We start from the raw sequence: 15,561 nt of genomic DNA, 5'->3' as shown, positions 1-15,561 counted from the left end.
ATAAGGTCTTGCTGTCACCCAGGCTGGAGTGCAGTCGAGCTACCACAGCTCACTTCAACCTCAAACTCCTGGCTTCCAGCAGTCCTCCCACCTCATCCTTCTGAGTAGCTGGGACTACAGATGTGCACCACCACACGCAGATAATTTTATTTTTTGTAGCAATAGAGTCTCGCTAAGTCTATATATATCCCTCTACATATTTATATTGCTACATTGCCCAGGCTGGTCTCAAACTCCTGCCCTCAAGCGATCCTTCTGCCTCAGCCCCCCAAAGTGCTGGGATTACAGATGTGAGTCACCGTGGCTGGCCTATGTTTAGTGCTGGGATTACAGATGTGAGTCACCATGGCCGGCCTATGTTTGTTTCTTCTTAACAGCTTTATTGAGATGTGATTCACATACCACAAATTTGCCCCATTACGGAATACAATTCACTGGTTTTTAATACATTCAGATTGTGTAACTATCACTACTACCTAATTCCAGAACACCTCCATTACCCCACAAAGAAACTCTCTACCCATCACCTCGCATTCCCCTTCTTCCCAGCTCCCGGCAGCCACTAATCTACTTTACATCTCTACGTCTTTGCCTATTCTGGACATTTCAAATGAATGAAATCGTATGTTATAAGGCCTTTTGTGTCTGGCTTTTCACTTAGCATGTTTCCAAGGTGCATCCACATTTAAGGATATATTGGTACTTATTCCTTTTATAGAATAATATTCCACTGTATAGATATACCAAATTTTATTTGTCCATTCGCCAGTTGTTGAACATTTAGGTTGTTTTCACTTTTTGGCTATTATGAATAATGCTGTTATACGTATTTGTGTACACATTTCTCTGTATTTGGTTTTAATCAGCCAAACTCTTAATCCATCTGGAATGTTTTATGGCACAGAAATCTATCTCTTTTCCCTCCAGAAGAAGTAACCATCCAAGTTATTTCTCTTGGATATGCTATAATTTTACTACACAAAATTTAGTGTGAGTTTGTGTATGTATTCGTGTTTTAATCCTGATTGGCATTTAGAAAGCCTTTCAACTTTAGACTCAGACCTTTCTTTTCAGTTCTAGAAAACATCCCTAAGTTCTTCAGTTTCCCTTCCATTACCTTCTGGCATACTCATGACATAGAGGTTAGAACTTTAAAGTGAAGCAAGAACTTGAAGAACTTGCAAAGTAATCTCAGTACAGAGTTCTAGACTTTCATACACTCCCTCAAATCTTTTACAGTTGTCTTGCATAAGCATAACTCAGTATTAATTTTTTTTGCAGCAACCCGCTACTGTGATTACAAAGCATTCAACTTGGTTTTCAAGGGAGCTTTCTTCTTACACTCATATTTCATCAGTTTATGTAACACTGAATAAAATTATGAAACTGCAACAAGTAAATTTACCCGAAGTATAATTGACTCTTAAACATGTAGATCAACTGAAAGGAGTGTAGTGTGCAGTCATATTAGAGACAAGCCAGCATTCAGCACACCATAGAACTCAATAGTGGCTAATGTTGTAGAAGTCAGTTAAAGGAGTATCACTGCCCCATTAATCACTACTGAGGTTTGGTTCTGTTATTTGTTGAATTTGTCTATTTCACTGTGTTGGCTTTTCTCAGATGATGGTGATAGACTGTGAGTTCATCTCTACTTAGGTAACTTGCTGAGTATTGAGGGCAAAGGGCTATCATGGGCAGTAGCTGCTGCTCTGCCTTGAACTATTTTCAGTGGGAATAAGGACACTAAGAACCCCAGCAGCTGTTCTGAAAATGGATGTTCCTCACTCTTGCCAAGTGTTACAAGGTGTACATGTGTGGGTGAGTATCCGGTCTCTTGTTCTTAGAATTGTGGCTTGATAACAAGTTTATTCTTTGCTGATATATGGCACAGGCAGGGAGAGATTCCCCAACTACTCAGTCTTTACCATGGGTGTCCCCTTTCCTCTCCACTTCCACCATCTCCAGAAATATGAGCACTCAGTATCACACCACTTCCCTGTACTAATCTTCCTCCTGCCCACCTGGACCTTCCCTCTACTATTTGCCCAGTGGAAGCTGATTCTCAGTTTCTGATCCACCAGAACTCTCTCCTCCTTGTTTGTTAGTAGGAAGACACGTGTTTTTTTAATATATTTTTCATAATTTCTATGGATTTGGTAGGAGGAAGAAGAGATTCCATGAGCTTGCTTCATTCTCTTAAACCTGGAACTGCTATTGGCTTCTGATTGATATTCTTTAGTAACTGAAGGAAGCTTCCTTTATTACTAGTTTTCTAAGAGATTAAACACAAAGGGAAACAATTTTACTAACAGGCTTTTCAGCACTTGCTGAGATACCATTATTTTTTTCCTTTAGCCTATTAAAATAGTGAATTACATTGTCACTAAATGTGAATTCTGTAAGAATTCCTACTTCCTCAGATCGTGCTACAGGTTTTACTATGTGCATATTCAATTTATCAATTGTACTTGAAAGTGTTACATCTATAAAGGTTAATTGGCATTTGTGGGTAAATGCTAATTTTTTTCACATTTAAGTATCATGGGTCAGCTAACCTCAGTAGGGAAATCTGACTTTATTTTAGGAAGGTATAGACAAGAGTTTTTTGTTTGTTTGTTTTTTAGTTGGCTAGGACTCTGTACTTTGTGTCTTTTTGTGAGGAAGAATTAATTAATTTATTATTTATTTGAGACGGAGTCTCGCTCTGTCGCCCATCTCTACTAAAAATACAAAATTAGCCGGGTGTGGTGGTGGGCGCCTGTAATCCCAGCTACTCGGGGGGCTGGAGTGCAGTGGTACAATCATGGCTCAATGTGAGCTCCGCCTCCTGGGTTCACACCATTCTCCTGCCTCAGCCTCCTCAGTAGCTGGGACTACAGGTGCCCACCACCAACCCCAGCTAACTTTTTGCATTTTTAGTAGACAGGGTTTCACTGTGTTAGCCAGGATGATCTTGATCTCCTGACCTTGTGATTCGCCCGCCTCGGCCTCCCAAAGTGTCGGGATTACAGGCGTGAGCCACTGCGCCCAGCCGGAAGAATTTATTATATTTAATGGTTGGAAAGAGAAAGTGCTCAGAACTGTTTAAACCACCAAGAAATAAACCTCCTAACTAGCTCCCCAAAGCCAACTGTAATAATGTCCAGGTGTCCTATACAAATGCATATGCACACATATATACACATACTCATCCTACATATGTCACATATATCTTTTAACAAAATAGTTTCATACCATTTTGCAACTTACTGTTTGCACTTTTTTTTTTTTTTGAGACGGAGTCTCGCTCTGTCGCCCAGGCTGGAGCGCAGTGGTGTGCCCTCAGATCACTGTAAGCTCCACCTCCCAGGTTCAAGTGGTTCTCCTGCCTCAGCCTCCCAAGTAGCTGGGTTCACAGACACGCACTGCCACACCCGGCAAATTTTTGTGTTTTTAGTAGAGACAGGGTTTCACCATGTTGACCAGCCTGGTCTTGAACTCCAGACCTCAGGTGATCTGCCTGCCTCAGCCTCCCAAAGTGCTGGGATTACAGGCATGAGCCACTGTGCCTGGCCTGTTTTCACTTTATATAGAAATCTTTCAGTATTAAAATACAGATCTATATTCTTAAACAGCTGCATAGCAAAATACTGCCTGAATAGGCCACAATTTATACTATTACATTGTCTTCCAAAACAATGTTTATAACAATTTACCTTATGGGATAGATTTTTGACAAGAGAAGGCTTCTTAAAGCATGACATAAAAACTGGAAGGCTCGGCCGGGCGCAGTGGCTCAAGCCTGTAATCCCAGCACTTTGGGAGGCCGAGACGGGCGGATCACGAGGTCAGGAGATCGAGACCATCCTGGCTAACACGGTGAAACCCCGTCTCTACTAAAAAATACAAAAAACTAGCCAGGCGAGGTGGCGGGCGCCTGTAGTCCCAGCTACTTGGGAGGCTGAGGCAGGAGAATGGCGTGAACCCGGGAGGCGGAGCTTGCAGTGAGCTGAGATCCGGCCACTGTACTCCAGCCTGGGCGACAGAGCGAGACTCTGTCTCAAAAAAAAAAAAAACTGGAAGGCTCAAAGTCCAAAACAGGTAAGTTTTTGACTGGGCGCAGTGGCTCACACCTGTAATCCTAGCACTTTGGGCAGACTGGATGAGGCAGGCAGATTGCTGAGCTCAGGAGTTCGAGACCAGCCTGGGCAACATGGTGAAACTCCGTCTCTACTAAAATACAAAAAATTAGCCCAGTATGGCAGCGTGTGCCTGTAGTCCCAGCTACTTGGGAGGCTGAGGCAGGAGAATTGCTTGAACCAGGAGGCAGAGGTTGCAGTGAGCCGAGATCACATCACTGCACTCCAGCCTGGGTGACAGAGCACGACTCCATCTCCAAAAAATAAAATATAAAAAAAGAGAGATAAGTTTTACTATGTAAGAACTGAAAACTTCTATTAAGCAAAAATATCAAACAATTTTGGGGTACTGAAGGCTTTTACCTTTCATGAGGGACCATTCTTACGACATTTATAATCAGCAATTAATTTAACATTTTTATGACTAGAATGATACCAAGGTCCCTGAAGGTCATATATTCTGTTCATTGCTGCACCCTTCTTAGGGTGTATAGTGCCTGGTACATAGAGCGTCTCCTATACTAAAAAGAAAACAAAACAGAAACAATCCAATTGAAAAATAGGCAAAGGGGCTGGGCACAGTTTCTCACGCTGGTAATCTCAGCACTTTGGGAGGCCAGGGTGGGTGGATCACCTGAGGTCAGGAGTTCGAGACCAGCCTGGCCAACATGGTGAAACCCTATCTCTACTAAAAATACAAAAATTAGCCGGGCGTGGTGGTTGGCACCTGTAATCCCAACTACTCGGGGGGCTGAGACAGGAGAATCACTTGAACCTGGGAGGCAGAGGTTGTGGTGAGCCAAGATCGCACCACTGCACTCCAGCCTGGGCGACAGAGTAAGAGTCCATCTCAAAAAAAGGAAAATAGGCAAACGAAAACCATGGACACACAAAAAAGTGGCCAATAAACACAGAAAAAGATATTCAAACTTAAAACTCAAAAATGCAAATCAAAACAAAACTCTGTGATCTATAAGACTGGCAAAGCTTAACGTGTAAACCCGTTCAACTTTTTGGAGGTTAACTCAATTCTCTTAAAATTTTAAGTGTGAATATTACTTCACCATCAATTCTAATAATGAGAATTTAGCTTACAGAAACAAATGTATAAATGTAAAGAAATAATTTCATCACACTCTAAGATTATGAAAAACATGGAATCAATGCAACTGTCCATGAGGATTAAATTATGGAACATCTACACAATGCGGTAATATAAAAGGCTTCAAGAAGACTAACTGGTTTAAAGAAAAATCCATGTGTGGGAGAAAAAGGTAGGACTCTTATTAGCAAGGATAATGGACAGTAAGTGTGAGCTTGGAGTCTGGGGAAGAATAAGGGAAAAGTGCATACCAGACAGACAGACTGACAGCTGTTCATCATCCACTGGAGAGGCTTTCTGACTGTCCTTTCCACCTCCTACTTGATTTTCTAGTTTGAGTCCACTGCACACCAGGGGAGCCTCCAGTGGACTTTTACAGTAAGGGTGGTCCAGCAACTCAGAACTAAGAATGTTCTGCTTGAGAGATCCATCCTCCTCCATCTGGTATGAGTTCTCACTGTGAACAGCCTTTTGGGACACAGGCCCATCTACACTACTCACAGATGTATCTGCTCCAGACACTGACAGTTTTACTCCGTCATCACTAAGAGAACTTGTCCGATTTTCCTGACCCAGAGTCGCAATTTCTTTTTCAGTTTCTGAAACGAACATGGTATTAGAATGATGTTCTGGTAAGGGGATGTCATGAATCAGCTCTGTACACTCCCACTTCGGAGAAGCACAAGATGACTGGTCCCAGGCGTGTGTGGCACTGCCATTCTGTTGGTCAGGGAATGCTTCGTCTAAACTAAGCTCTTTGCCCAAGAAAGGGTTTCCTTTAGTGTGGCCATCAGGCACATGAGAGTTCGTCCCCTTCACCACAGCATTGCTGTCCATATCTGGAAAGTACGGCTGCTGCCGACAAGAAGGGTCTTTAGGTTCCGGGGAAGGAAATGGGCTGCCACTGCCACCCTCACCGTTCTCCCTAAGGGTCTCTTGATGGTCCCCAGTGACCTTCTGTACCCAGCTTCGCTGGGCTTTTCTTAGCTTGCAAACTTTGCTTTTGGTTCTGAAGTGCTGGGATCTGAGAATCCTGTACCGAAATCTAATCATGGATAATTTCTCATACATCATAAGAGGAGATAATTTGATTCTTCTATGTCGGTTAAGTTGGAACTGCTTTGGAATCAAGGGTCCCCCATTCCTGTGGTGCTCCGGCCCTTGGCAGCAGCCGTAACAAAAGCCCTTTCTCTTGTGGTTGCTCAAGGTGACCACAATCGCGCCACTCTCCCCTGGACTTTGGCTCTCCCCATTGAACTTCATGGGAAAGTCAGAAGCCTGTGGGTCTGTCCTAGGTCTGTGACCATTGGCCTGACCTAAAGCACTATTGGATGGAAAGTCAGTAACTGTCTTCAAGAGATTTTTCTCTCTGCAGTATTCATGGTCAGAATTCTTTGCTGATGACAACAACTTCTCTGCTTGGAGTCTCAGGAGAGTCCTTGAGGAGGAAACGAAGTGTTTAGTGTCCTTTCTTTTCACTGGAGAGGACAGAGTGCTAGCATGTGGAGTATCCACACTGAACTTGGTCTTAGCACAAGGGGGTTCATCCTTGACCCATGTTTTCTGGATCTGAAGGGCTTTCTTTCCACCCTGGAAATGTCTCAACTGTCTATTCCTAGTAATTGGCCTTCCCAGCTTAGCTTTCAGAATGCACAAGTGTTGGTGAAAATAAAACTTCTTAAAGCCTCCAAACCCAGTGTTCCATTTCTCAGAAAAGGCTAAGTGGATTCCTTTCCTCCATAGAATTTTCCTCTGTTTTTTCATTTTCCTGATGCATAATGAGATCTGGATGCAGCTGTAAAGAAGAGAAGGAAGTTATATTTCTATCTAAAAATAAGGTCATGAAGACATATTCACAGTAATTAAGGTAGAAAATTGAAAAAAAAAAAAAAAAAAGAGTACATATACTTCAATTTAGACTATTAGACACAATGAAATCTTACCTGACCAAGGTTTTCATCACAATGAAAACTGAGAGGAGGGAGGACATGAGTACTCTAACAAGAAGCCATTTGCTGTACACCTGCCTCTAAGAAAAATAAACTTGAGTCATTTTAGACCAAGCACAGTGACTCACACCTGCAATCCCAGCACTCTGGGAAGCCAAGGTGGGAGGATTGCTTGAGCCCTGTAATCCTCACTCCTATAATCCCAGCTACTAGGTAGGCTGAGGCAGGAGAACTGCTTGAACCCGGGAGGCAGAGGTTGCACTAAGCTGAGATCGTGCCACAGCACTCCAGCCTGGGGGACAAAAGGGAAACTCCGTCTCAAAAAAAAAAAAAATGTGATTTCTGTAACCTCAGTGTGATTTGGAGAGGGAACTGAGGTAAACATGTGTTCAGTCCTCCATTTTTTTTCCCCCAGAGAAAACGTGTACACAGAAAGATAATACAGCAGTTAGCTGTATTGAGTAAATTGTTAGCAAGTTGAAATTAAAATATTGGCTTCTGATTCGGTCTAGTGCTTCTTCCACTCTACCTGCAGTGGCTGGTGCCTTTCTTTCTAGACTAAAGAGCCTTCACTAATATTAGATCTTATTAAATCCTGAGGGGAAGTTATCATTTGGTTTTAACTGTCATTCATTTCCATCTACTGTCTCTAGAGTGTGTTTCTGCAGTATATGTGTGTATGCTTGTGTTGGTTCTTTTTTCTTATATTCACTTGAGATCCAGAACCATCACTGGGTGAGAGCATTTGATAAAGTGCTGTCCTTGCATGGCTACCCAGAGAGTCTTTGACTGGTAACAAAGGAGCCTGGCCTCCCTCTTGAGATGTTGACATCATATGTATTTACTAAATATCTACTGGCACATGACTATACAGAGCAAAAGTACCTGCTCTTTCTTTTAAAAATTTGCTGTACAGCCTGTAGTCCCAGCTACTCGGGAGGCTGAGGCAGGAGAATGGCGTGAACCCCGGAGGCGGAGCTTGCAGTGAGTTGAGATCGCGCCACTGCACTCCAGCCTGGGCGACAGAGCGAGACTCCATCTCAAAAAAAAAAAAATTTGCTGTACAAAACAAATTATTTTGCTATGAGCAAATTATAATTAAGTCAATATGGAATCAGTCTTAAGTGGTATTTGGTCTCCTCTCCCTTCCCTGTCCTTCATTTCACAAATGAGAATACAGGGCCAGGCGTGGTGGCCCATGCCTGTAATCCCAGCACTTTGGGAGGCCGAGGCAGATGGATTACCTGAGGTCAGGAGTTCGAGACCAGCCTGGCCAACATGGTGAAACCCCGTCTCTACTAAAAATACAAAAATAATTAGCCAGGCATGATGATGGGTGCCTGTAATCTCAGCTACTTGGGAGGCTGAGGTAGGAGAATTGCTTGAACCTGGGAGGTGGAGGTTGCAGTAAGCCAAGATTGCGCCACTGCACTCGAGCCTGGGAGACAAGAGTGAAACTCTGTCTCAAAAAAAAAAGAAGCTACAGGACCTCAGAAAGCAGAAAGGCTCAGAAGTGGAGGCAACATATACCTATGAAAGTCAGGAGTATGGGTGGTGCTGAAAAGGCAGGGCTGGCTCAAAGTCTGAATAAGAAGCAGTGAAACTCCTAGATACCATCTCCTACCCCAGCAGATAATGAAAGTTTCACTTTTTGTGGCGGATGACCCAGGATAGTCCGGTATGTCATGTACAGCTGAGCACAGAGCCAGGAGGATAAATGAGTTTATACCGTGAATTCCCCTCCAGGCCCTTCCCTACTCAGCTTCCATAAGACTGGCAAGAAGCTCTATACCCACAGGAAGGTGACCAGTCCCTGGGGGAAAACAGATCATTCAGGGAGAAAAAACCTACAGATGGTGATATCTGGGGCTGTCTCAACAAAACAAGTCTGAACAATTACTCTATCGGGTGGCCTCAAGTTTAAGAAGCAATTAGACTTCAGATCCCTACTTAACTCCACATGGCAGTCAAGTGACCCTCCCCTACCCGAGACTGGAAGTTTATCCTTTAGAAAGAGTAAAATGGAAGGCCGGGCACGGTGGCTCACGCCTGTAATCCCAGCACTTTGGGAGGCCGAGGTGGGCGGATCACGAGGTCAGGAGATTGAGACCATCCTGCCTAACACAGTGAAACCCCGTCTCTACCAAAAATACAAAAAAAAAAAAAAAAAAAAATTAGCCGGGCATGGTGGCGGGTGCCTGTAGTCCAAACTGCTCGGGAGGCTGAGGCAGGCGCAATCTTGGCTTACTGCAACCTCCACCTCCCAGGTTCAAGCAATTCTCCTACCTCAGCCTCCCAAGTAGCTGAGATTACAGGCACCCATCATCATGCCTGGCTAATTATTTTTGTATTTTTAGTAGAGACGGGGTTTCACCATGTTGGCCAGGCTGGTCTCGAACTCCTGACCTCAGGTAATCCATCTGCCTCGGCCTCCCAAAGTGCTGGGATTACAGGCATGGGCCACCACGCCTCCCTGAACCCGGGAGGCAGAGATTGCAGTGAGCCGAGATTGCACCACTGCACTCCAGCCTGGGCGACAGAGCAAGACTCTGTCTCAAAAGAAAAGAAAAAAGAAAGAAAGAGTAAAATGGAAAGTCTGCAGACAGAGGGACTCCAGGCATAGTTTGAAGATGGAATTATATACTGCATATGAGACTCCAAACACACTTTGCCACTCATCTCCCAGAATGCTAGCAGTCTGTCTTATCCATACAAGCAGACTGAAGATTCTTTTCTGGAGACTGTAACTAGTCCACAAACACACACACACACACACAAATCCATAAAGATAAAGACATTACCCCCACAAAATGGCTCAGCATAGCCCACAGTGTACCCCAAAGTTGACATGTCTCACCATGTGTTAAGAGTTCCCAAGCAGTTTCTTAGTGGTCATTCTTAAAAACAACTAGATGGGCTGGGCGAGGTGGCTCACGCCTGTAATCCCAACACTTTGGGAGACCAAGGTAGGCAGATCACTTGAGGTCAGGAGTTCGAGACCAGCCTGGCCAACATGGCAAAACCCCATCTCTATTAAAAATATAAAAATTAGCTGAGCATGCTGGTACATGCCTATAATCCCAGCTACTTGGGAGGCTGAGGCACAGGAATCGCTTGAACCTGGGAGGCAGAGGTTGTGGTGAGCTGAGATTGCACCACTGCACTCTAGCCTGGGTGACACAGCGAGACTCCGTCTCAAAAAAATAAAAAAATAAAAAAATAAAGGATGACCAAGAATCACCAGACTTCTAGGGATAAAAACAGACCAAAAGAAACAGATAGGCCGGGTGCGGTGGCTCAAGCCTGTAATCCCAGCACTTTGGGAGGCCGAGGCGGGCGGATCACGAGGTCAGGAGATCGAGACCATCCTGGCTAACACGGTGAAACCCCGTCTCTACTAAAAATACAAAAAGAAATTAGCCGGGCGAGGTGGCGGGCGCCTGTAGTCCCAGCTACTCGGGAGGCTGAGGCAGGAGAATGGCGTGAACCCGGGAGGCGGAGCTTGCAGTGAGCCGAGATCGCGCCACTGCACTCCAGTCTGGGCGACAGAGCGAGACTCCGTCTCAAAAAAAAAAAAAAAAAAAAAGAAACAGATAAAAGTAAAACCTATATATAGATTAGTTAACTTTTATAAACTAACAGGGAGGGGAGAAAAGGGAGCTATTGCTTAATGGGCACAGAATCTCAGTTTGGGAAGATAAAAAGGTTCTGGAGATGGATGGTGGTGATGGTTGCACAGCAATGCGAATGTACTTTAATGCCAATGAACTGTACACCTAAAAATGGTTAAAACAGTAAATTTTATGTTACGTATATTTTACCACAATAAAAAAAAAAAGAGGGAGCTGAGTGTGGTGGCTCACACCTATAATCCCAGCACTTTGGGAGGCCAAGACAGGCGGATCGCTTGAGGTCAGAGTTCAAGACCAACCTGGCCAACAGGGTGAAACCCCGACCCTACTAAAAATACAAAAAAATTAGCCAGGTGTGGTGGCACGTGCTTATAATCCCAGCAAGTCGGGAGGCTGAGACACGAGAATTGCTTGAACCTGGGAGGTGAAGGCTGCAGTGAACTGAGATTGAGCCACTGTACTCCAGCCTCCAGCCTGGGTGACAGAGCAAGACTCTGTCTCAAAAAAAAAAAAAAAAACACCGAATACTATCTTCAAAGAAGCAAAAGCAAATATTATATCCATCGAAAAAAAAGAACAGGGTATTATTCTTTTTCAAAAGGAATGGTCAAAAACAAGAAAGGGGTCTTGAAAATTAAAAATAAGAGCACAAACTAAAAACAGAAAGCTTAGAAGTTAAAAAAAAAATAATAAATGAACAAAATGAAAAGATAACTGTTAAACTAGAAAAAAATATTTTCAACATGTATCATAAAGGCCTAATATTCCTAACATAGATAGAACTCTTAAATTAAGGGATAACTGAAAAAAAGCCTAATGGAAAATAGGAAAAATACATAAGGAGACAATTTACAAATAAAGCTTTTTAAATGTTTCTTAAGCTTAAGAAAGATGTCCAACTTCATTTATAAGGCAATTGGCAAAAATTATAACACATTCTCTTGGTGGGGAAGAGGGGCCTTTCCACACTTTGTTAGGAGGACTACAAATTGTTCCAATCTTTTTGGAGAGTAATCTGGTAACATTTAATAACTACAAAAGCATTTACCTTTTAATCCAGCAACCCCACTTTAAGGAATTTACCCTGAAGACATGCCTACAATAATACAAATATACACATGTACAAGGCTATTCATTGCAACACTGTTTATAATAGAAAAAATATTAAAAACAACCGGCAGGGAATCGTGGCTCAGCCTGTAATCCTGCACTTTGGGAGGCTGAGGTGGGTGGATTGCTTGAGCCCAGGAGTTTGAGACCACTCTGGGCAACATGGTGAAACCCTGTCTCTACTAAAAATACAAAAATTAGCCAGGCATGGTGGCACGTGCCTGTAATCCAGCTACTTGGGAGGCTGAGGCAGAAGAATTGCTTGAACCCGGGAGGCAGAGGTTGCAGTGAGCGGAGATCGCACCAGCGAACTCCAGCCTGGGGGACAAGAGCAAAACTCCACCTCCAAAAAAAATAAAATAAAATAACTGGCTAATACTCTTCGATCACGTCAATCAAAGTCCTGAAAGACAAGGACAGACTGAACTGTCCTAGAATGAAACACTGAGATTAAGGAGACGACAATTAAGAAAGGTGTAATCCTGGCTTGAGTCTCAGTTCAGAAAAAGAAATGTGACAATTGACAAAATTGGAATAAGGTGTGTAGATCAGTTAGCAGTATTCTCTCAATGTTAATTGCCTGGCCTTGACAATGTGCTGTAATTCTGTAACATTGGAGAGGCCAGGTACAGTGGTGAACACGTATAGACCCACCTACTTGGGAGGTGGAGGCAGAAGGACTGTTTGAACCCAAGAGTTCAAGATTAGCCTGGGCAACATAGCAAGACTCTGTCTTCTTAAAAACTGAAGCAAGGTCGGGCGCAGTGGCTCATGCCTGTGATCCCAGCACTTTAGGAAGCAGGGGTGGGTGGATCAACTAAGGTCAGGAGTTCGAGACCAGCCTGGCCAACATAGAGAAACCCCATCTCTACCAAAAATACAAAAATTAGCCGGGCGTGGTGACATGAACCTGTAATCCCAGCTACTCAGGAGGCTGAGGCAGGAGAATCACTTGAACCCAGGAGGCAAAAGTTGCAGTGAGCCGAGATCATGCCACTGCACTCCAGCCTGGGCAACAGAGCAAGGCCATGTCTTCAAACAAACAAACAAACAAAAAACTGAAACAAAACATCAGAACAAAGCTAGGTGAAACATATAGAAAAGCTGTAATATTCTGCAATTTTTTTTGGTAAATTTGAAGTGATTTCGAAGTTAAAAGTGAAACACTGAAACATTTAAAATTTTGAGCAATCTCCCAGAAAGTACCACAAAATGACAGACTGAAACTAACATAACTACTAACAAAAAACGTTTACAGAGATGTAAGTTATCAAAATATTTACCTCCCATGCATCCTTCTTAGAGAGTCACAGGAGGAGGTACTCTGGCAAATAAGAGTAAGTCAAGAAGACACAGGATGCAGGAAATGAGATCCACAACAAGGGTCAGGCAAAGAGAATACTAAAGATAACAGTAAAAATAGATGCAGAATGACAATGTGCCTCAAGTCTGGAGGGCCACCAATCCAGAAGGGAGCGGTCAAAAGTCGGTCAAAAGGCTCCAAGAATGTGATATCGATAGAATTTCTAAAATGTATGAGTGCAAATAAAGGAGATACAGACAACCAGAAGAGAGTCTGCAGTTAGCAGTAGGTACAGACAACACTAAACAAAAGATAAAGACAATTAACTTCAGGGACAACAGAAATATGTACAAGAAAGGGAAAACAGTGGTTGTAAACCTTGGTGTACTACATGGTTTAACTATGACTACCATTTACATAACAGTAATAAGCTAAACATAGATCTAACCCAACGCTTCTCAACCAGATACTCCATACCACTCCAACCCAACATTTGGAAATGTGTAGGAAATTCTTGGTTGCTGTAATACATCCAAGTTGGTATTGACATTTACTGCTGGGGTCCAAGGACGCTAAATATATGCAATAAACACAGCAATGAAGAATTATCTCACCTGGAATGGTAACACTGCCCCCATTCAAGAAAATTAGTTCTAGAAAAAATTACAGTATCCCCACAGTGGGAAGATACAGTGGTGTCTTGGAGGAAGATAAGAAGTATGCAGGTGCACAGGCGTGGGGAACAGAGGCGGAAAAGAAAATCTTCATCTTCAAGTCAACAGATGAAGCATAAACTAAGTAACCAAAAGTTACATTATAAAAAGGTAATTTAGGCCGGGCACAGTGGCTCATGCCTGTACTCCCAGCATTTTGGGAGGCTGAGGCAGGCAGATTATTTGAGGTCAGGAGTTCGAGACCAGCCTGGCCAACACGGTGAAACCTTGTCTCTACTACAAATACAAAAATTAGCCAGACATGGTGGCAGGTGCCTGTAATCTCAGCTACTTGGGAGGCTGAGGCAGGAGAATCACTTGAACCTGGGAGATGGAGGTTGCAGTGACTGGAGATCATGCCACTGTACTCTGGCCTGGGTGACAGGAAGACTCCATCTCAAAAATAAATTTAAAAAATGTAAAAGGTAATTTAAAGACATGTTGTTTATACCAAAGCAATACCTCAAAGACTTGAAAGAGGCTGCTTTTGGTGAATGGGAAACAGCAGAAAGGGGCAAGATTCTGAGAACTAAGTCAGGAAAAAAGGCTAACGGTTTCTGCCTTCAGTACACAGATTTCCACTATAAGGCATAGTACCTTATCCTTAACTATGCATGGTATCCCTCAGTCCAGATAACAATCGTTTTCTACTCCAGATAGTAAGTCTCAGGTTACCCTGTTTATGTCTATGCGGAGAAGAAAGGGAGGTCAGGTGTGGAAATACTTGTCTGAAACAGACTTTCAAACAACTCCTCATATTTTCTGTCCCACCTTCACCTCCACAGTACATGACACAGCTAATCTTGAGACTTTTAAAGGGTTTGGTAACATAACATGACTATTTGAAGGCTCTCTCCACTGTTGGTTTGGGATACAGCTTTCTCAAGTTGGCGAATTAGTTGCCATTAGTCTTGCCTGCTTTCCAGCTTTCACAATATTGTTGTTCTTCTTATTGTTCCTGTTCTTTGTTATCTAGAGAGTTTTTTTTTTTTTTTTTTTTGAGACGGAGTCTCGCTCTGCCGCCCAGGCTGGAGTGCAGTGGCCGGATCTCAGCTCACTGCAAGCTCCGCCTCCCGGGTTCACGCCATTCTCCTGCCTCAGCCTCCCAAGTAGCTGGGACTACAGGCGCCCGCCACCTCGCCCGGCTAATTTTTTGTATTTTTAAAGTAGAGACGGGGTTTCACCGTGTCAGCCAGGATGGTCTCGATCTACTGACCTCGTGATCCGCCCGTCTCGGCCTCCCAAAGTGCTGGGATTACAGGCTTGAGCCACCGCGCCCGGCTCGATCTAGAGAGTTTTTTAAGTCCTCTATTGTTTTAATGAAATTTTCAGGCTGGCATGAAATTAAATGTATATGTTCAACCCACCACCTTTACCATAATACACTGTTGAATGAAAAAAATCAAGTTGCTGACCAATAAGTACCAGCCCACTTTTGTTAAAAGGAAAAATATATGCCTATGCTTGAATCTTTGAAGAAAAATGTCTAAAAGCATACACACCAAACTATCAACAGTTTAGGATTACAGTTCCTAAACTGTGCCCAAGGTAACCTGGGATTCTGCAGAGAACTCACAAGAGCACCACAGGAAATTCTAAATTACAGGGAAAAAGTGATCTTCTATACTCGT

General features: G+C 43.3%; 1 protein-coding gene across 10 annotated transcripts in view; it reads right to left on the bottom strand.

The window, feature by feature from the left end:
* SENP5 (SUMO specific peptidase 5) overlaps nucleotides 1-15,561 on the bottom strand; it is a 78,063-nt gene that overhangs the window by 50,910 nt on the left and 11,592 nt on the right. For all 10 annotated transcript variants that reach the window (NM_001194855.3, XM_077990780.1, XM_077990784.1 and 7 more), the window contains 1 exon segment: nucleotides 5,475-7,018. In NM_001194855.3, the coding sequence (NP_001181784.3) occupies nucleotides 5,475-6,987 (1,513 nt within the window). In that variant the 5' untranslated portion in view covers nucleotides 6,988-7,018.

The sequence above is a fragment of the Macaca mulatta genome, chromosome 2 (genome assembly GCF_049350105.2).
Source record: "Macaca mulatta isolate MMU2019108-1 chromosome 2, T2T-MMU8v2.0, whole genome shotgun sequence".
NCBI classification, from domain to species: domain Eukaryota; kingdom Metazoa; phylum Chordata; class Mammalia; order Primates; family Cercopithecidae; genus Macaca; species Macaca mulatta.
Note: the sequence above shows the minus strand (reverse complement) of the source record. Positions and strands in the feature narration are given on the sequence as shown.